The following is a 19,989-nucleotide window of genomic DNA, read 5'->3' on the forward strand; positions in this document are numbered from 1 at the left end:
CTATCTCAGAGAGACAAAAATGTTACAGTTTAGACACAGGAACCTCTAACAGTCACCTTCAAGGCTGCAGAACCCTGTGTGGGCACCGAGAGAACCGAACAGAGACGCAGCACGACCTGACCGCTCGGCTTGGCTTCTCCTCACGGTGAGATCTGGCTCTTCAGGGTTCAAGTTTTGAACAGAGCGTGACTAATGCCGGTGTGTGTGAAGGGCACAGGCAGGGCTCTGTCTGCCACCCCACTCATAAACAACTGCTTGGATGCAGTGAGTTTATGATTAACACGGTGTCCTTTGAAACACACTTCCAAGGGAGACCAGGGTTTAGATAGGAAAAAGACGAGAGCATATTTTGACAAAAGTCAAACCAAGTAATTGCGCTGGAACTAAACTCTCCAAGCTGTGCTGGCCCTGTCCTGCTCCTGCCCCCTGCCCACGAGCAGCCGCACGAGCCTCTGCCGGGCACTCGTGCTGGACCACATACGGCTCCTTGGGCTGAGCCACCCCCAGGGATGTTTTCCAGCCCAAACGAGTCTTTGTTTTCAGGAGTGAAGCAGAAGCAGCCGGGGGTCCTTCCCACCCCCAGCCTCGGGTACACGCCACCTGTGGATCTAGTCAGGCTGTCGAGCACGATTGGCCAGAAATCCGCCTATTTTGCAGTTATTTCGGGGATCCCCATTCCCTTAAGGCATTCCGCAGCGGAGATCAGTCCCCGCGCTGCTCCCAGACCCGCAGCCAGCTCGGGAGCGCGTCGTACCCGCCCGCCGGACACCGGGCACCGAGTCTGCCGTGCGGGGCAGCGAGACACACGGACAGGGACGGTCGCGCACACCCCGGGGCACACCCGCACGGACACGGGGAGGGGGGGAAAGGGGCTCCCGCCTCCCCGGGGCGACAGCGCCCGCCCGCCGCGGGACGCCGCCCCGCCCAGCGCCCTCCCCCGCGCCTCCCGCCCGCCCCGTCCCGGGCCGCCGGCCCACCCGGAGGGCTCCGGCGCCGCTCCCCGCCCCCAGCTCACCGCTCCCGTCCGGGCCGGGGCCGGGGCCGCGGCCGCCTCCAGCCCGCGGCGCGCCCGGCAGCGTCCGGAGCCGGGAGTGTCCTGCGGCTCCTCCCGAGCGGGCGGCGGCGGCGGCGGCGTTGCCGCGGGACCGACGCCGCGGGAGCCGTTGCCATGGCAGCCGCTGCCCCCCGCTGCCTGCCGGGAGCGGCGCGCGGGCGCCCCGTTGCAGCGTCACTTCCGGCGGCGGCGGCGGCGGCGGCTGGGCCTGGCCGGGGGCCGCGGGCGCTGCCGAGCGGAGGAGGCCGCGGAGGGGCCGTGCCCGGCGCGGCGCGGCGCGGCGCGGCGCGGCTCTGCCGGGGCGGCGGGAGCCGCGCCCGTTCTGCCGCCCGGGGCGTGCCGGGGCCGGCGGGAGCCGCGGCGGGGGCAGGTCCTGAGGCCGCCCGGCCTGGAGGGCGGGTTTCCCGCCCGCGGGCAGGCGGGGAGCGGGGCCGGGCGTCCCTCTGGGCGGCGGCAGCGGACACCGGGACCTGGCGGGTACCGGGGCGGGTCCCGGGGCTGCCGCCGCCAGCGCGCCGTGTTCTGTCCCGCCGGTGCTGCCGCCGCGGTGCTGCTTTCCTGGGGCCTCCTGCTCACCAGCCGCCCCCCTTGGAGTCGGTTAAACGTGACATCCCCGCACTTCTCCTGGCGTCTGGGGGAGATGCGATCGCTTTGGCTCCCCAGAGGCAGCACCAGGCCCACGGGCTGTGACCTGCAGTCCTGCTTCGCCTGCTGCTGCCGCAACTTGCTCGCTTTACTCACCCCAGTTCCTCCAGTAGCTGCACCCGGGACACACCTACTGGTCCTGTCCCAGCGGCTGGAGCTGAGACCCTCACTGTCACCTGTGCCCTTTGCTGGCACCCAGACCCTAACCCACTCCCACGGCTGGCACGATAGACGGGATCTGATCCAGAACCGTCCCAGCTTGGTGAACTTCCTCACTGCCGTGTGCGTGTGTTGGCTCTTAGGCGAGGTGGGATCCACCGGGAGAGTCCATCTCTGGAACTCCCTGAATCACCGGAATGGGAAGATGGAAGAAGGTGCCCCAGGCTCTTTGCAGGGGGATTTTCACTGATGAGCTGAAAAGAAGCAGTTCTGGAAGTTAAATGGCTCTGTTGTGTCAGTAGATCTCCACACTCGCACTCCTCACCTTTTTTTTCTTTTTCTTACACTTTGTCTCGCTGCTTGCTCCATTGCCTGAAAGGCTATCTTCATTTTTGAGGCAGTCACTGAATTTTGGGGAAGTGTTCCTGCCTCTGGAAAAGGAGGCTGTGAGAAAGAAAACAGGTCGTCACAACAAATGTTCCCAGCCGAGTCCTAACGTGGCTTCTGTAGCGGGGGGACAGACAAAGGAAGGACGCTTATGATTCATTGTGATTTTGCAAACAGTCTTTGAGTTCTAATTTCCATCATGTTTTTACTCTTCCCTTCTTTCCAGGGAGTGAAGCCGATTTCAGCTCTTCAAGAAGCATGTGCAGTATTTTAGCCCCTGAAGTCCACGTGTCCGCTGTTGGAAGCAAAAGATCTTCTTTTTCTCGCAGGTAAGCAAAGCAATTTTTCCTTTTTTGCTCCCCACAGGCCTTCGATGCCATCTCTTGTAACTGCCCAACCGCAGCCAACCCCCAAACCCCCCTGCCTGGACTGGCTCCAGCAGCAGAGACAGACGGGATTTTTGGAAAAAGACTGGTGAGAAAGGGGATGGCTTTCCCAGGACAAGAGGTAAAATCTCTCTCCTCTCTCACCAGCTGTGCCGCCTCCCTGCTGATGTCATAAATGCACCTTCCAGTGATGCGGACTGATGTCACAGGGGGATGCCCCACATCACAGGGGATGTCTCCCCGGTGCCGCAGCCGTGCCAGCACTTCCCAGCAAGGCCTGGGCGCTGCTGGACACTGCTCAAGGGCTCCCCAGCGCTGCCCTTCGGAGCTGCTCCAGAGCCAGCACCAGGGTCGGGAGGCAGCAGGGCTGCACTGGCGGACCCTCACTGACAGGCAAGAGGAGCAGGGGCACATCGGAGAAGAGAGGAGACACTCTCTGAAGAGCATCTTTTTACCGGAGCTGCAGACGAGCAACAAGTGCAATGGAGGGTTGCTGCACCGTGGCTGTCAGCTTTGAGCTGTGCAGCTTGTTCCCCACGCTCCTGCAGCTCTCCCCCGAGGGTAAGGTTTTCAGGAGCTCCTTCCCAAAGGACAGTGGGGCTGTCCACTGTCAAAAGCTGGGGCTGCTGGGTTGTGGGAGTGGCTGGACAGGGCTGGGGGCTGCTGCGAGAGCCCTGCCTGAGGGTCCCACCGGGCTCAGGGGACCATGTGGCAACCAGGACCCACGGTTGGCATGTTCCCCTTGTGAAGGGGGCCATCCAGGGCCAGCTTCCCCTGGGAGCTGGTACCTCTTGGGGTTCTGGCTCTGGGATGAAAAGGGGTCCTGCATTCCAGCTGCGTTAGATGGCCACAGCCCTGGTTCCTCAGCCCTTCTCACATCCCCATTTCTGCTTCAGCCCTGCCCCAGGAGCAGCGTAAGGCTGGCAGTCATAAATTGGGGCACAGCCCAGCTCCGCAGCCACGGCAGCGTTTGTCTGGGCTGGTTTTGGACACCTGCATCTGGCACCCCCTGGGCGAGGACCTTGCCAAGAGGCTGTGAGATGGCTGGCCTGGAGCCTGACACCTCTTTCCTTCCCTTGCTTTGCAGAGGTTGTGGCTATCTGGGATGCCGTGTCTGCATACATCCTGGGACAGCTGAAACTGGACAAGGTGGGCTGGCGTCTTGGTCCCCCTTTTCTCTCCCGATCCCAGGCCCCGGCGAGCAATCCCTCCCTGAGCATCATGGCAGCACACCAAGACAACCCCGTGTGCCCACAGCTGCTTCTTGGTCAGCCAGGAGAGAAAGCAAGTCCAGATCTAGTCTGAGAAAGCATTTGGCACACAGGATGCGGGCTTCCCTTTTCCTGTGATCAGAGCGACGAGACCAAGCAGAGAGAGATGGGATTATGCTGGGTCCATGCCAAGGATAATCCCTGGGAATCAGTCCAAGGGCTATTCCCTGTGCTGGAAATGCCGGGGATCTTCTCTAGCCGAAGGATGTTAGCAAATATCTTGAGGAGGGGAAGACAAGAAATGGAGAACGTGGGCTCTTCCCAAAGCTTTCACTTTTCCCATCTCTGAAGTCTGCACTCATCAGCCTTTTTGTCTTTTTCCTGGGCAGGGTGTCCTGGTCACAGGACTCGGGACCTTCGCTGTGGTCCAAGAGCGATTCAGCGGCGAAGAAGAGGTGTATGTGGTTCGAAGACCAGTCTTCCAGCTGGACATTGACGCGATATGTCTGCAGGAGCTCGCATTCCCCACAGTGGCTATCCCTGGTGAGAAGGCAGTGGCCAACCTCCACTTGCCCCCTCCATGTCTGGGGGCGGGGTGCGTGCTCTCTGCTCTTTGTAAAGGGAGGGGAGAAGTCGAGAATTGCCTCCAAGGGTCAGGGGGTGCCTTGAGCTCCCCCAAAACAAAGCACTCCCCACGAGCTGTTTCTGTAAATGACCTTTGCTCTGGCAGTTTGTCAGGAACCTGACATGGAAATTTGGCCTGCTGTGGCACTGACGATGTTCCTCCTCCTCGCAGGCAACATTGAGATCAAGACGCTGAACTACGGGTGGCTATCGCAAGCCACCTCCTTCCCGCCGCACGTGGTGCAGGACTGTGTGCAAGAGACCATCTTCCTGTACTCTTTCCAGCTGAGGAACAGGCAGCGCCTGGCCTTCGCCTTCAAGGACATTGGCGTGCTGTCCTGCAGAGATGACGTCCTGTGCATGCGGTTTTATTACGACTGCGTCACGGGGCTGGAGAGCGAGGCCAGCCAGATCGCGCTGCTTCACACTGTAAGTCGCTCAGGTTTTGAGGGCTGCTTCAGCGTCTTCGGGAAGCCTGGTGAAGGGTGAGCCACCCAGTTGTCACTGGCCAGCCTGGACGTGGCAGGCCAGTCCAATGCCTGTCCCTGTGCTCACCCCCACTGAGCTCTCCATGAGCACAGAAAGTTTCTCCCGAGTTTCTGGGTCCTTGCCCAACAAAGAGCCCCGCAGGGTTATTGCGCAGTGTCAGTGTTTGCTGTGCAGCTCCTCCAGAGCAGAGCAAGGGCTAAAGTTCATGGGGGAGGATTTGGGAGAGAGGTTTGGAAAAGTGGCTCTCTTTTGGAGCGGGAGACAGCTCTGCTTTCTCTGGGAGCCGAGAGAAAAACTGCCTTGGAAACCTTCTGACAGCTCCGTGTGGCTTTGCAGAGGCTGTGGATGCCGAGCGGGGCTCTCTCCAGGGGAGCACCCACTGCTCAGGGGATGGAGGCTGCTCCTGCCCACGCGTTCCCCAGGTGAGTGCGTTTCCTCTGCAGCCCTCGGCAGACTGAGCCCGCGGCTTCCCAGCTCCTGCTCCGGAGTTGTCGGGGCTCGACGCTCAGCACCAAGTCAGGGATCAGCCCTGCAGTGACTGGTTTCTGGTTAGCTGGTGCTGAGCTGGGGCGAGGCCTGTGTTCTCCCGGAGTGATCGGGCACGGCGAGTGTTTCTCATGCCCAGCCTGACGTCGTCCACATCAGACAGAACCAACTGCACAGGGTTAAAGCTCCACTTTCTGGTGCTGGGGGGAGGTTGCCAACAGAACCTGTGCATGGCCACCACGGGAAAGGGATGCCATGCCTGGCACGACAGTCAGCATTAGTGCTGGGAAGCTGCAGGGGGTAACGGTCACCCTTCTTCAGGCCTGTGTCATCATTTGCTTTCCAGGTTTCGGTTCATTGTTACAGGCGGAGCAGCGGCCAAGGATTTCTCCACCTGGCACAAGAAGGCTGGAGAAAAGCACAGGCCCAGAAGAAGTACGGGAACGGGTCCGTGCTGTCCAGGGCTGACCACAGCCCAGTTGAAATGCCCTCCCCATGGGGCTGCTCCAGAGAGCTTCCTCCCAGCTGCAGAGGCGTGTCCTGGGAAGCTGCTGCAGAGACGGGTGGCACTTCCCCTGCCTGTGCTGCCAACGCAGGGGCCAGGCACCAGGCAGCAAGACACAGGCAAGAAGCCTTCTGCCAGGTGAGACCCTTGTGGGAAGGGATGAAAGGGATCCCTGCACTCACGCAGGAGAGACATCCCCTTGGGACACTCTGGCTCCAGGGACTCGGGAGGGTCCCTGGCACATGTCCCACGGTTTTTCAGAGCTTGTCTGCCCCATCGCAGGCCCCTCAGTGAGGAAGGCAGGGGATGTTTGTGCACTCTAGCTCCCTTGTCCTTACAACAGAGCGGAGGGGCACTCCTCTCCCACCCATCTAATGGGGCTCAGGAAAGGCTCCCCCCTGCCCTGGGAAATGGCCCCACCTCTCCCGCTGCTTCTGCCAGCCTGGGGAGCTTTGATGCCCAGTGAAAATGGGAGACCAACCTCCCCACGCTCATGCCTACTCCTCCCGGTGTCTCTTTGCAGTGTGCTCCCCCCATGCCCAGGCAGCTCCCCCAGGACAAAGGAGACAGGCCGGCAGGGGCCAGCTTCTCCAGACAGGTCCACCGCTGCGCTCCCGGCATCCGAAGGCTGCAGGAGAGCACTGCAGGTACGTGCCTTGCCGTGACTACCGTGCTGTTTGAGACTTGGCAGAAGCCTCTTTGTGCAGAGAGTCCTCCTGAAAGGATCCCTTGCGTTCCTTGGAACCTGTCTGTCACCTCCTTCAGGTCTTCTTCACAAAAAGGAAGGTGCTGCACACCCTCCCCGCCTGTTATTGCCCCCTGGGTTGTCATGAAACACTTTGCTCTGGCCAGGGGCTATGGAAAATGTACAAGTCCTTTCTAGGGTGTTGGCAGCGGAGATCTTTGGTCACGCAGCTGTGTTTGTCATGAGCTGAGGAGCCTGGCGTGACTCCACGGCCCCTGGCATGTCAAGGGCAAAGCTGAGGCAAGGGGCAGCAACACGGGTCAGACCCGACGGAAGCCCCTCCAGGAGCTGAGACTAATCCTGCCTGCTGCTGCATTTCTGTCCCCTCCAGGAGGTCCGGCAGCTGTCTGCAGAGTGGGAGAAAGGGCAGAACTGGTGGAAGGAGTGGCGAGAGCAAGCAAAGGCAGAATGGGAGGCAAGGGAAGCCTGGTCTGCAGGGGAGCACCGACAGCCACCCCAGGTATGGGCAGTGGTGGGCACTGCGGAGAGCAGCAGTGACTCTCTCTGTCGGGGCACCCAGGGCAGCAGGTCTCCAGGGGATGGGAGCAGGAACTAACACCCAGCTGCAGGGCAGGGCTCTGCCTGCTCATCCCTGTGTGGGAGAGATTGGCAGCAGGATCCAAGGGGCAGGAGCAGCCGTCAGCCATGATGGCAGGCACGCGGTGCTGAGTCTCCTGACTCCAGGTCCTGCTGCAGGCCCCTTTCAAGAGTCTTCTGGGAAGCAGCACCTCTGTTTCCCATCTGTTTGCTGAGACTGTCTCCTCCTTGGCAGGCACTTGGCTCTTGGACTCCTCACCCTCCAGCCCAGCCCAGGAGAAAGGAGGCCAACAAGAGGTGGAGACAGGCTGAAAACCCTCTCCCAGCAGAGCAGATGACAGCAGCAGCCGCCCAGCTGGGAAGACTCCAGACTGAGTAAGTGTGCACCAGCTCTGGACACAGCCTGGGGCAGTCGAGCAGCCGTGACCCCGCAGAGACGGCCAGGTCCTCCATCCCTGCGTCCTGGGGTTCCACAGGAGACCCTCTGATGTCTCCTGACATGGCCGTGACCTGGCTTACCCCCCTCCGGGCCAAGGCCCAAAACTCACCCCAGGGTGAAAGGGTGGGTACACGCGGGACTGGGGGGTGCAGGGGCTGGACGAGGGGAGAGGCAGAGGGGGTCTCTGGCAGAGGCTGAGGGCTGTTGTTCCCTGTTGTTGCAGCCACCTTTCCCCACGAGCGGTCCAGGTCCTCAGAAGGCTGGAGCCGTATCACCAACGGAGGGACATATTCAAGCAGGTCACTGAGAACAACAGGCGGCGTCAAGAGCAGCAGAGGCAGCTCCCCTGGTAACTGTCTCCAAAAAGGGCTGTGCTTCCCCTGGCTGCAAGGCCCATCCCTCCACTGAGGGCAGCCCTGGGGGAAAGAGGGGATTTCTCTGACACCCCTCATGAGGCAGCAGCAGCATCTGGAGGCTGGCTTTGGGCTGGACCAACCCAAGGGGGACTGCCTGGGCACCCAGAAGAGGCTTTCCATGTGGCATGTAAAAGTCCTGGCTGCAGACAGAGGGATCCCTCTGATGGCTGGCTCTCCCCTTTCCAAACCAGAGAGCGTGTCCTTCCCTGGCACAGTCCTGCCCCAAGACACCTTGCCCCGAGGCGGGACACCTGCACGGGACACCCAAGGTCTTGGCTGCCCTTGGCTGAGCAGCTGCCCCTGGGACCTGCTCAGGGGCTTGGGCACAAGGGGCCTCTCCCAGCTCACAGACGCCTTGAGGCTCCATCGCACGCAGATCCCATCCCGGGTGGCTGGAGCTCAGCCTGCGGGACTTCTCTGCCTTCTCCCTGCCCGTAACATCTCACACTTCTCTTTCTTCCTCCCCGCACTAGATGCTGGTACGGCAGCGGACAGGGAAGTGTCAGCAGGCTCCAGGCGTGGCTGTTAGCAGAGGGGCTGCTGGAGTCTTCCCACTCCAGAGTTTCATCTGGTTTCCTGGCCTGTCCTGAGCGAGAATCGTCCCCCAAAGGCATCAGTCTCCAAGGACTCCACTCCACGGGGACCTCTCTCTGCTTGCCTTCAGACTCTTTTGTGCCTCTCAGCTGTGTTTATTGCTGTGCAGTTCTTCTGAAATAAACGGTCGGCCCATGGAGCTGTCAGTCGGGAGTGTGTCGTCTCTCCCAACCCGAGCCCTGGCGGGGCTGCCTCCGGCCCTTGCAGGAGGGCTGGGGCAATGGGCTCGGGGCCGGGGCTGTGGATTCCATTATTCGGGGGGCTGGAGGGTGCTGGGCTGGTGCCACAGCAGCTGGCTGCCTGTGCTGGCTGGGCGTGGAGGCCGGGCTGGAGGCGGGCGGGCCGGGCGCTTGTCCGGGCTGGCGAGGGCCAGGCCCCTGGGGCTCTGTGGCAGGCGGGACAGGTTTCCAGCACAGGCGATGGCTGCTGGTGTCGGGCCCAGCTCTCGGGGTGCCGGGGTGGACGGTCTGGCTGTCCAGGGGCGAGGGACGGCTGCTGGTGTTGGGCTGGGATGAGACTCAGGGTTCTATTGAACCATTTTGTTCAGTTATATCATCTTGCCCTGTTCAGGCTTAAGTAGAAAGGTCACATTTCTTGCCCAGGAATCACCCACCTGCTTAGCTATAATTATCACATAAACGGCGTCATTACCAACGTAAGGTCAGCTTACTCGCCACCATTACACCAGGTGGACATTGTGAGATGGTTATTTCACTCTATTTTCTCATCTAGATGAAGACCCCTCAAGATCTTCTAGATGTTGCATCTCAAGGGAGCCAGGAAAGGAGGAGGAGAATTTCCAGGACTAATCTCTTGCCCCTCCAGCCCACTGCTAAGTGGCTGAGTGCTTTCTAAATCAAGTCTCGCTACCCAGGAAGCCTCACCCGTCACCTTTATATTCCAGTCCCTCTGGATTTTATCACTTTGGTACTGTCATCCTGCAATTAATGACAGAAGCTCTACCATAGCTGAGAGAATGAATAGGAGCCCAGTGTTACACCTTCCTGTTATTTAATGAACTTCAGCTGTCAGCTGACACTGAGAGGAACCAAGGGTCCCTTCCAAGGGTCTGCTGGAGAGTCCCCAGCTCCACATACTCTCATTTACAGCTGTGGCTCCTGCCTTAAGTATTTACAGTACTATTTTCCCTTTCCCAGCATCTGACCTCTCTCATCCTGGCTCGGCAACTTTGCAACTCCTTATTTACTCTTTTTCTGGCATCTGGACCACATTTCATAGAACCATTTAGGTTGGAAAAGACCTTTAAGATCATCGAGTGCAGCTGTAGACCTAGCCCTGCCAAGCCCACCACTGCTTTCCCTGGATGTACGCAGGAACTGCTGCTCAGAAAATCACCTACGGAGTTCAAATGCAGGGAAAGGACAGGGAGGGGGAGTTGGCTTTGCAGTCCCTCCCAGCTAGGCCACCTGCTGCACTTTTCATCCTCAGCCTCCACAGCATTGTATAGACAGAGCAAGAAGAAGCTAAGCCCTCAGGTACACACCGTGCAAAAGAGATTCCAGGCCAAAACAGCCCAAAGGCCCTGTGCAAACCAAGGCGGGCAAGGCCAGCGGCACGAGGCAGGCAGCCCCCGTCCCCTCCACGTTTCACCCACAGCCCGCGTGCACTCACAGCGCAGCCCCGGGGAAGAAAGGGAGACAGGCCGGCACTTTCTCTCTCCGGGAGCAAAGCTTGCTCCCTGCCCGGCTCCGCTGGCGGGGAGAAGGGGCTCCAGCTCCCAGCCCCCGACATGGAAAGTGCTGCAGCCTCCAGGTGCCTCTCGCCCAGCACAAGAGCCCCCACACACTGAGCTCCATCAGTAACCCCCTCCCCAGATCCTCCCCAAAAAAGCAGCTTCTGTGCAGGGACACAGATCCTGCAGGAGGACGAGTGCAACCCCCTGCCCCAGGCACCCCCCTGCCCCAGGCATCCCCTCTCACACAAGGGATGTCCCCAGCCCCGAGGCGTGGGGCAGGGGGTGTCACCGCCCCCCCCCCCCCCCCCCCGAGCTCCCCTGCAGCCCCGGTCCCTGCTCCGCCCTGCTCCCAGGGACGCGGTGGGGGCAGCTCTGGGACCCCGGGGACAGAGGGGACAGGGATGCTCAGCGCCCAAAGCACCCAGTGAGCACAGCAAGCAGGCCCTGATAAATTTGCTTGCTTACTTCATATAACTTTGACACATTCTTCTACTCCTCACACTGAACAGCCCCAGCTCCTTCAATCTCTCCTCACAGGATTTATTCTCCAGGCCCTTCCCCAGCCTCGTTGCCCTCCTCTGCCCTCGCTCCAGCACCTCGAGATCTCTCTCGTATTGAGGTGCCCAAAACTGGACACAACGCTCCAGGTGTGGCCTCACCAGTGCAGAGCACAGGGGGACTATCACCTCCCTGCTTCTGCTGGTCACACTATTTCTAACACAAGCCAGGATGCCGTTGGCTTTCTTGGCCCCCTGGGCACACTGCTGGCTCATGGTCAGCTGCTTGTCTATTGTAGCCGGCTCTGCATCTTTAAGCCTGCCTATCCACCTGTTGGTGGCGCTCAGGTCGCAGGGCCAGATACCACAGGGGGTTAAGACCTTCTCGGGGACATCAGTACAGACACCAACGTGGTGGATACAAAATGTCCGTTTATTGAACTGCGCAACTTGCATATATATGCTCGCCAAGCACCTCCTCCGTGGGTGTGCCCTCGGCATTACAGGCCTACCCATTACCTTATTTAGTAACAAAGGAAAGGAGGGGAGGTTGTAACTACTCTTTCCGTACATCGCGAGATCTTCCGAGTGCCATTCCCTACACTTCCCCCCCCCAAGCTTTATAACATTATCTTGTTAATAAAACGTTAACCTTCTTAAACAACTTACGAACCATAGCGCTAATACAGGTAAAAGCAATGCAAATAACAAGGAGTACGCTACATACCCCAATGACTCCCCAAATGAGCCAATCCCAAGTAAACCAACCAGTGAACCAAGCCCACACCTTGTCAAGCTGCCCAAACCATTCCGGTTTCGTAAAGGTAGCTGTTTTCTTGATGTTCTCCAACAGCTGCGTAATTAGTACATTTTCTCTCCCAATTTTATCATAGTCTTTGTCTTGTATGCAACAAAAGGTTACGTTTCTAAACATCACACTTTTACAGCCTCCCTGCGCAGTTATGTCAACCAGCATGTTAATGGTCTCTAAGACATACTGCGTTTTTTGGAAGCGCTCTCGTACATCCTTATGCATGAGTTCGGTTCCATACTTAGATTCAGATATGGGCACTGGCTCTCTAGACCCGTTATGAAAGGCGGCTGTGATGAAGACATAGCAGGATTCCGCTCCCGTATCTAAGGGAATGCAGACGTCTTTGCGGTGACGTGCTCGCGCCCACTCCCTCCAGTGTCCTGCGTGACTCAGCAATGCACAGCCAAGGAGGGTGATTCACCACCAATGCTGTAAAACAAAGCTCCATCTCATGTTAGATCAGGTTTTACACACCGTGCAGGTACCCACTTAATTATACCATCCTTTTCCACTGCCGCGTACCCACGCCCAAGTACTCTCAGCGACCACCCCGTCTCCCAAGTTATCGAGCCTGGTTCCCTGATTTGGACTAAGGGATAGTTTTTCGTCTCCTGCGTTGGCACAAAGTGTTTCCACAGGGGAGGTGTGGATTCCTCACCCCTAACGAAATGATTTAGAGTATACAGGGCGCGTGACAGGAGAGCTTGTTGGCGGTCTACAGGTATTGTTCCTGCGTGGCCTTCCCCCTCCCCAAGCTGTTGGAGTTTCGTTTTTAGGGTGCGATGTGCACGCTCCACTATGGCTTGACCTTGACTATTGTAAGGGAGGCCGTGCACTAACTTGATGTCCCATAACGCGCACCATTCTTTTGTGTGCGCTTAGCAATGAAGCAAGGGCCATTGTCTGTCTTGATTTCCTGTGGTTTTCCTAATAATGCAATAACGCCCTCCCAATGAACAATGACGTGTCTGGCTGTCTGTTTACGACTCATCGTGGCTAGTATTGTGGAACTAAAGGTGTCGATAGTTACTATAAGGTATTTATTTGGCTTTAACAAGTCACATTCCGTTATGTCGGTTTGCCAAATCTGGTTAGAGGAGAGGCCTCGCGGGTTGACGCCTGCCTCCCACAGTGGGCCTTTTTGGCAATAGGGGCAAAGTGCCACTATATTCTTTGCTTGTGACAGGGGAGTCTGGCATGTTTTTGCTAGGGCTTTCGCTCCAAGGTGTAGGAAGGCGTGTAGGTTCTTTGCGGCGTCTCTTGACCACACACCCTGTGCCGCCTGATCCGCCTGATGGTTGCCTTCTATAATTGGACCCGGTAGGGATTGGTGACTGGGTAATAAAGGCCTGTCCTGTGCGTTGTTGTAGAGCCTCATAAAGTAGAGTCGAGGCTTCCGTTTGCACGAACCCTACTGTTGTCATTTTGTGCACGAGCTTATAGACATACAAAGAGTCCGTAACAACATTAATAGGATTTTCTGGCTGCTGTTGGAGTGCCATTTGTACCGCTTTGGCCTCCAGCCACTGTACAGATTTGTCGGTCTGGGTTCACATCCTCTTTTCCCAGCGTCCCTCAGTCTTCCACACAACTGCGGCTGTCTGAGATGGCGACGAGGTGTCTGTAAAATATGTTGTGCCCTGAAGCGGGCGCATTGATAGAGGTAGGGTAAGTTGTAACTGGAGCGTTTTCAGGTGAGTAATCCACTGTAGGCCTTTTCCTGTTGTTATGGAGCCCGGAAAGTCAAAGATGGCACATTGTAAGTCTTCAGAACGAGCAACCATATTTTCCCACATCTGCTGCTTCCAGGGGATGAGGATCATATCAGGTTCCTTTCCAAAGTGTAACAGAGCCATGTTGCGTAAACGTCCTGTGAGGTCTGTTTGCCAGCTTCCGTAGCGGCCGTGAATTCTCTGGGCCGCAGTTGTAACTGAGCCGGCATCGTTGCAAAAGCGCCCCGCCCTAATAGGCGGTCATGGGTAGGCCCATGTAAGGGGTGCTGTTGATCGGTGGCCGCATGGACTACAGCAGTAACTCGGCTTCCCCATGCCTCCTTCCACAGCAAATACATTGCCGGTTTTAACACCGCTTTCGCCAGCTGTCGCATGTCAGAGGGGGTCAGTGGCAATGCCAAAACGGTTTCTAATAGCAAAGTTGTTCCTGGGTGTCCTAAGCCGTGTTCAGCAACTGCCTTAAATAGGGTTTGCACTGCCTTCATGTCAAGCGGATACCACTCCTGCTGCCCTGTGGGGGTAACCCTGACTGGGTAGGCATGTATTGCTGCAGGCTCAAGCTTCACCGCCGACATAATGCACTCCTTGGCTATGAGTTGCCAATCTGTGGGTGTCCTCGGCACAGGGGATGGCGCCAAGCCCCCCCCCACCAGCCGCCTGTTCTCTCTAACTGCAGCGGATAGTTCCTGCACCGCCCTAGCGAGTTCGTTGTCAGCCCTTTCATTCCCTCCGCGGGCGGCTCTAACGGTGGGTGGACCTCCCGCTGGTTGGGCCGCGCCCCCCAACCTCTCTCATGCTTCCATTTTTGGTCATGTTCTGCTTCGTCGCTCTCCGATTCGCCATCCGACCCTATCCGGGTCCTTGGCTCCCGCCAATGAGCGAACGGGTCGCTCAGTTCCCTTATATGGCGAGGCTCTGCCGGCCCCACTGCACTCCATGGCGGGCACGCACGGGGGTTTGAGGAGCGCCCGGCAACCAATCAAGGAGCGGGTCCTGCCCAGGTTGCCCTCCTTGGCCCGGCCCTTGGGCGACTTGCCCCTGCTCTTGTGGCTGCCGGACCGCCCCCATATCCACCCCCGAACGCTGCATGTTCGCGCGCCCCTTTTCTGCTGATTCTTGTTTACACACTCGGTTTCCACCCTCCGCATCTCCTCCCAAGGGTACACGGGGGGGTGCCGGGGGCGCAGACGGGATCGCACCCTTCTTCCCCTGTTCTCCGCCCCCCTCTCCCCCCGATGGCTTGCCTTCTATGGGCCACGCCTCTAGTTCCCTACTATGTCTTCCCCCTCCTCATCGTCGGAGCTCGCCGTGAGCTCCTCCGTTTGGGTGGTCTCCTCCGCGAGACCCCGCAGACCCTTCTTCGCATCCCGCCACGCCTGTTGCTCCTCCTGGGTAGCTATCATCATCGCGTTTGCCTTCCCCCAAGCCACTAAGTGCTCTGGCCTTCCCAGCTTCGCCTGCTCCGTCAGCACCGCCTCTATCTGTGGCCAGAGCTCCGGCTTCATGCAGTCTATTGGCTCCGGCAACACGCCGAGCCCTATCAGTTTTTGTAGCATAGCTTTCAGTGTCTTTGACTTCATAGAAGTCTTATGTTGCTCGCCCCATCTTTTCAGTACCTGAATTATGGCACCCATGGCGCGCCGGGGGGGTCTCCCGTGCTGCGTGGAGCTCCTTCACCCCCTGCTGGGCACCGACGACGGTAACTGTAGATCACGTCGGGGTCACCACTTATTGTAGCCGGCTCTGCATCTTTAAGCCTGCCTATCCACCTGTTGGTGGCGCTCAGGTCGCAGGGCCAGATACCGCAGGGGGTTAAGACCTTCTCAGGGACATCAGTACAGACACCAACGTGGTGGATACAAAATGTCCGTTTATTGAACTGCCCAACTTGCATATATACGCTCGCCAAGCACCTCCTCCGTGGGTGTGCCCTCGGCATTACAGGCCTACCCATTACCTTATTTAGTAACAAAGGAAAGGAGGGGAGGTTGTAACTACTCTTTCCGTACATTGCAAGATCTTCCGAGTGCCATTCCCTACACTTGTCAATTAGAACCCCCAGATCCTTCTCTTCCAGACAGCTCCAGCCACACCTCCCCGAGCCTGTAGCCATGCAGGGGGTTGTTGTGGCCCAAGTGCAGGACCTGGCACTTGCCCTTGTTGAAGCCCATCCCGTTGACGTTGGCCACCGATCCAATCTATCCAAGTCTCTGTGTGGAGCCCATACGCCATATCTGGGGATGTAAGAATTGGTAAGTCTGAGTGGTTTCCTTCAGCGTATGATGGTGCAGGACAGTCATAATTGGCGTGTAGATCGTATGCTTCTAAGTTAAAAGGACACCGGGCAAACGCGATGAATTCATGTAAGAAGCGTTCAGTGCGATTCAGCAACAACGGCTTTAGCTCGTCAGCAAAGGCCTGACTGTCCAGATCATACCTGGTCACGTTACTCACGATAACGCGCTGCACAACGTTTGCCAACGATCCTCGGGCACCGAGCTGGACTGTAAGTTCTCGCTTCAACCAAGGAGCCAACCTGTGAAGGCAAGCAGGGTTGCGGTGGAAAAACTCTGCTGAAACGTCTCGATAGCGGCCACCGCCCTGAATGCTACGAATCCGCCCAGCGCTGCGGTACAGAGCTCTGCGGAAGCTGATCATGTCCTCCTCCGGAATCCGCGGCAGAGAGGTGCCCTCTGCGCTCGCCTGCCTCATCCAGGCCAGAGTCCTTAGCATAAGCTGGATCTCTCCGACCCTCTCCCGCACGGGTTGGTCAGACAGCCCGTCAAACAGTACCCCGTTATCTGGTGACAGCGTCCTTGGGGAAGGTGAACTGCCAGCGCGGCGTTCCCCCGCTAAGGCAGAGCTGTTTTCTGACGGGCTGGGTATATACTCTTCAAAGGCATCGTCAGCACGAATCGTATGGAAAATGGAAAGAAAGGGTCGCTTGCAGAGGGGGCATTCTGCTTTGCTGTCTGACCACTCCTGCACACAGCTGAAACAGAACCTGTGCAAGCAGCGATCTAGATAGGCGACATTGTCACATCTGTCCAAGCAGATGGGGCATCTCGAGTCGGGAGATGCATCTGCTGGCAGCTTGCTGGTGCCACCTTTTGGCGAAAAATTGCCATCTTCTGAAAACTCCTTATCTGCTGAAGCCATGTTCTACGAGAGAAAGACACCAAAGATCATCGCTATCTCAGAGAGACAAAAATGTTACAGTTTAGACACAGGAACCTCTAACAGTCACCTTCAAGGCTGCAGAACCCTGTGTGGGCACCGAGAGAACCGAACAGAGACGCAGCACGACCTGACCGCTCGGCTTGGCTTCTCCTCACGGTGAGATCTGGCTCTTCAGGGTTCAAGTTTTGAACAGAGCGTGACTAATGCCGGTGTGTGTGAAGGGCACAGGCAGGGCTCTGTCTGCCACCCCACTCATAAACAACTGCTTGGATGCAGTGAGTTTATGATTAACACGGTGTCCTTTGAAACACACTTCCAAGGGAGACCAGGGTTTAGATAGGAAAAAGACGAGAGCATATTTTGACAAAAGTCAAACCAAGTAATTGCGCTGGAACTAAACTCTCCAAGCTGTGCTGGCCCTGTCCTGCTCCTGCCCCCTGCCCACGAGCAGCCGCACGAGCCTCTGCCGGGCACTCGTGCTGGACCACATACGGCTCCTTGGGCTGAGCCACCCCCAGGGATGTTTTCCAGCCCAAACGAGTCTTTGTTTTCAGGAGTGAAGCAGAAGCAGCCGGGGGTCCTTCCCACCCCCAGCCTCGGGTACACGCCACCTGTGGATCTAGTCAGGCTGTCGAGCACGATTGGCCAGAAATCCGCCTATTTTGCAGTTATTTCGGGGATCCCCATTCCCTTAAGGCATTCCGCAGCGGAGATCAGTCCCCGCGCTGCTCCCAGACCCGCAGCCAGCTCGGGAGCGCGTCGTACCCGCCCGCCGGACACCGGGCACCGAGTCTGCCGTGCGGGGCAGCGAGACACACGGACAGGGACGGTCGCGCACACCCCGGGGCACACCCGCACGGACACGGGGAGGGGGGGAAAGGGGCTCCCGCCTCCCCGGGGCGACAGCGCCCGCCCGCCGCGGGACGCCGCCCCGCCCAGCGCCCTCCCCCGCGCCTCCCGCCCGCCCCGTCCCGGGCCGCCGGCCCACCCGGAGGGCTCCGGCGCCGCTCCCCGCCCCCAGCTCACCGCTCCCGTCCGGGCCGGGGCCGGGGCCGCGGCCGCCTCCAGCCCGCGGCGCGCCCGGCAGCGTCCGGAGCCGGGAGTGTCCTGCGGCTCCTCCCGAGCGGGCGGCGGCGGCGGCGGCGTTGCCGCGGGACCGACGCCGCGGGAGCCGTTGCCATGGCAGCCGCTGCCCCCCGCTGCCTGCCGGGAGCGGCGCGCGGGCGCCCCGTTGCAGCGTCACTTCCGGCGGCGGCGGCGGCTGGGCCTGGCCGGGGGCCGCGGGCGCTGCCGAGCGGAGGAGGCCGCGGAGGGGCCGTGCCCGGCGCGGCGCGGCGCGGCGCGGCGCGGCTCTGCCGGGGCGGCGGGAGCCGCGCCCGTTCTGCCGCCCGGGGCGTGCCGGGGCCGGCGGGAGCCGCGGCGGGGGCAGGTCCGAGCGCGCCGCCCGGGGCGGGGGGGCGGCGGGCCTGAGGCCGCCCGGCCTGGAGGGCGGGTTTCCCGCCCGCGGGCAGGCGGGGAGCGGGGCCGGGCGTCCCTCTGGGCGGCGGCAGCGGACACCGGGACCTGGCGGGTACCGGGGCGGGTCCCGGGGCTGCCGCCGCCAGCGCGCCGTGTTCTGTCCCGCCGGTGCTGCCGCCGCGGTGCTGCTTTCCTGGGGCCTCCTGCTCACCAGCCGCCCCCCTTGGAGTCGGTTAAACGTGACATCCCCGCACTTCTCCTGGCGTCTGGGGGAGATGCGATCGCTTTGGCTCCCCAGAGGCAGCACCAGGCCCACGGGCTGTGACCTGCAGTCCTGCTTCGCCTGCTGCTGCCGCAACTTGCTCGCTTTACTCACCCCAGTTCCTCCAGTAGCTGCACCCGGGACACACCTACTGGTCCTGTCCCAGCGGCTGGAGCTGAGACCCTCACTGTCACCTGTGCCCTTTGCTGGCACCCAGACCCTAACCCACTCCCACGGCTGGCACGATAGACGGGATCTGATCCAGAACCGTCCCAGCTTGGTGAACTTCCTCACTGCCGTGTGCGTGTGTTGGCTCTTAGGCGAGGTGGGATCCACCGGGAGAGTCCATCTCTGGAACTCCCTGAATCACCGGAATGGGAAGATGGAATAAGGTGCCCCAGGCTCTTTGCAGGGGGATTTTCACTGATGAGCTGAAAAGAAGCAGTTCTGGAAGTTAATTGGCTCTGTTTTGGAGCCCTGATTTTCTACACAGCTGTGTTAGTAATGCCACAAATACTGCTGATCCACTGAATATCTCCCACCAATTTCTGTAGATCATTTAATGTTTTTACTTTCTGTACTATTGATAGCTTCTGTGACCTAACAGTAGATTCAGATAAAGTCATCCCTAGGTATTTCCATGGCTCAGTCCGTTGCACCTTTTCAGGGGCCACAACGAGTCCCATTATATTTAGACCTTCTATCAGTTCTTGAATCAATTCTTCAGAAATGGGTGTTTTTTGGCAAAGCAACAAATCATCCATGTAGTGATACAAAATACAGTTGATATGATGTTCTCGAAGGGGTCGTAGATCTAAATCCACATACCATTGACATATTGTGGGAGAATTTTTCATGCCCTGTGGTAACACTACCCAATGATATCTCTCAGAAGGTTTTGCTCTATTTGTAGAAGAGACAGAGAGGTCAAATTTTTCATAATCCTCCGGATGTAAAGGTATTGTAAAAAAACAATCAAATCAATAACCATAATGTCCCAGCCCTGAGGGAGCATGGATGGATTGGGTAATCCTGGCTGAAGTGCTCCCATGTCCTGCAGAACTGCATTAACCGCTCGCAGATCTTGTAACAGTCTCCATTTTCCAGACTTCTTTTTGATGGTAAACACAGGTGTATTCCACGGACTGGTAGAAGGGACAAGGTGTCCAGCATTCAATTGTTCTTGCACGAGATCCCTTAAATGAGCGAGCTTCTCAGTTGGTAGCGGCCATTGCTCCACCCATACAGGAGTATCAGTTAACCAGCTCAGTTTTAAAACAGGATGGGAGTCGCTCACTACAATGGCCGCCCCTAGAAAGGCGTTTGTAATACCCATCCCCACTGAGACAAGACATCTCGCCCTAATAACCAGAGTGTCGTATGCAGTACACATGGTTTCACTTGTGCTCTGAGACCTTCTTTGTCATCTATAATGGTAACAAAATGTGCACTTTGCTGTGTAGGGGATGCTCCTCCAATTCCTACAACCATGTTGGATGCCATAGTCAAAGGCCAAGAAGGTGTCCATGCAGCATATGGTGTAATGGTGACATCAGCTCCGGTGTCAAGCATGACTTGTTCAGAGCAGATCTTAACTCCATCATTCCCAAGTATTGTGACTGTTCTCATAGGCTTATTGTTGGTGATCAATTGTGAAAAGGCAACAGTCACT

The 19,989-nt window shown here is 58.4% G+C and overlaps 2 protein-coding genes across 2 annotated transcripts; one reads left to right on the forward strand and one right to left on the reverse strand.

Moving 5' to 3' along the window:
• The first annotated feature begins 1,310 nt into the window (after positions 1-1,310).
• LOC141934899 (uncharacterized) lies at positions 1,311-8,823 on the forward strand. The gene is made up of 13 exons (XM_074850722.1): positions 1,311-1,424; positions 2,472-2,574; positions 2,779-3,192; positions 3,719-3,780; positions 4,232-4,385; positions 4,639-4,895; positions 5,292-5,377; positions 5,788-6,084; positions 6,470-6,593; positions 7,023-7,151; positions 7,464-7,603; positions 7,891-8,016; positions 8,557-8,823. Coding segments are annotated over exons 3-13 (1,455 nt in total). The 5' UTR covers positions 1,311-1,424; positions 2,472-2,574; positions 2,779-3,113; the 3' UTR covers positions 8,558-8,823.
• Positions 8,824-15,267: 6,444 nt separating this feature from the next.
• LOC141935001 (uncharacterized) lies at positions 15,268-19,653 on the reverse strand. Its single transcript, XM_074850875.1, is given in 5 exon segments — positions 15,268-16,579; positions 17,624-17,800; positions 17,997-18,678; positions 18,918-19,296; positions 19,299-19,653. Coding segments are annotated over 5 exon segments (2,706 nt in total). The 3' UTR covers positions 15,268-15,466.
• Positions 19,654-19,989: the final 336 nt, after the last annotated feature.

This window comes from Strix aluco, chromosome 26, assembly GCF_031877795.1.
Source record: "Strix aluco isolate bStrAlu1 chromosome 26, bStrAlu1.hap1, whole genome shotgun sequence".
Lineage (NCBI taxonomy): Eukaryota > Metazoa > Chordata > Aves > Strigiformes > Strigidae > Strix > Strix aluco.

Coding starts and splice junctions, on each gene's coding strand:
- LOC141934899 (XM_074850722.1), top strand. CDS start 3,114: ATGGAGGGTTGCTGCACCGTGGCTGTCAGCTTTGAGCTGTGCAGCTTG. Junction 3,781..4,231: donor GACAGCTGAAACTGGACAAG/GTGGGCTGGCGT, acceptor TTTCCTGGGCAG/GGTGTCCTGGTCACAGGACT. Junction 6,085..6,469: donor GGCAAGAAGCCTTCTGCCAG/GTGAGACCCTTG, acceptor GTCTCTTTGCAG/TGTGCTCCCCCCATGCCCAG.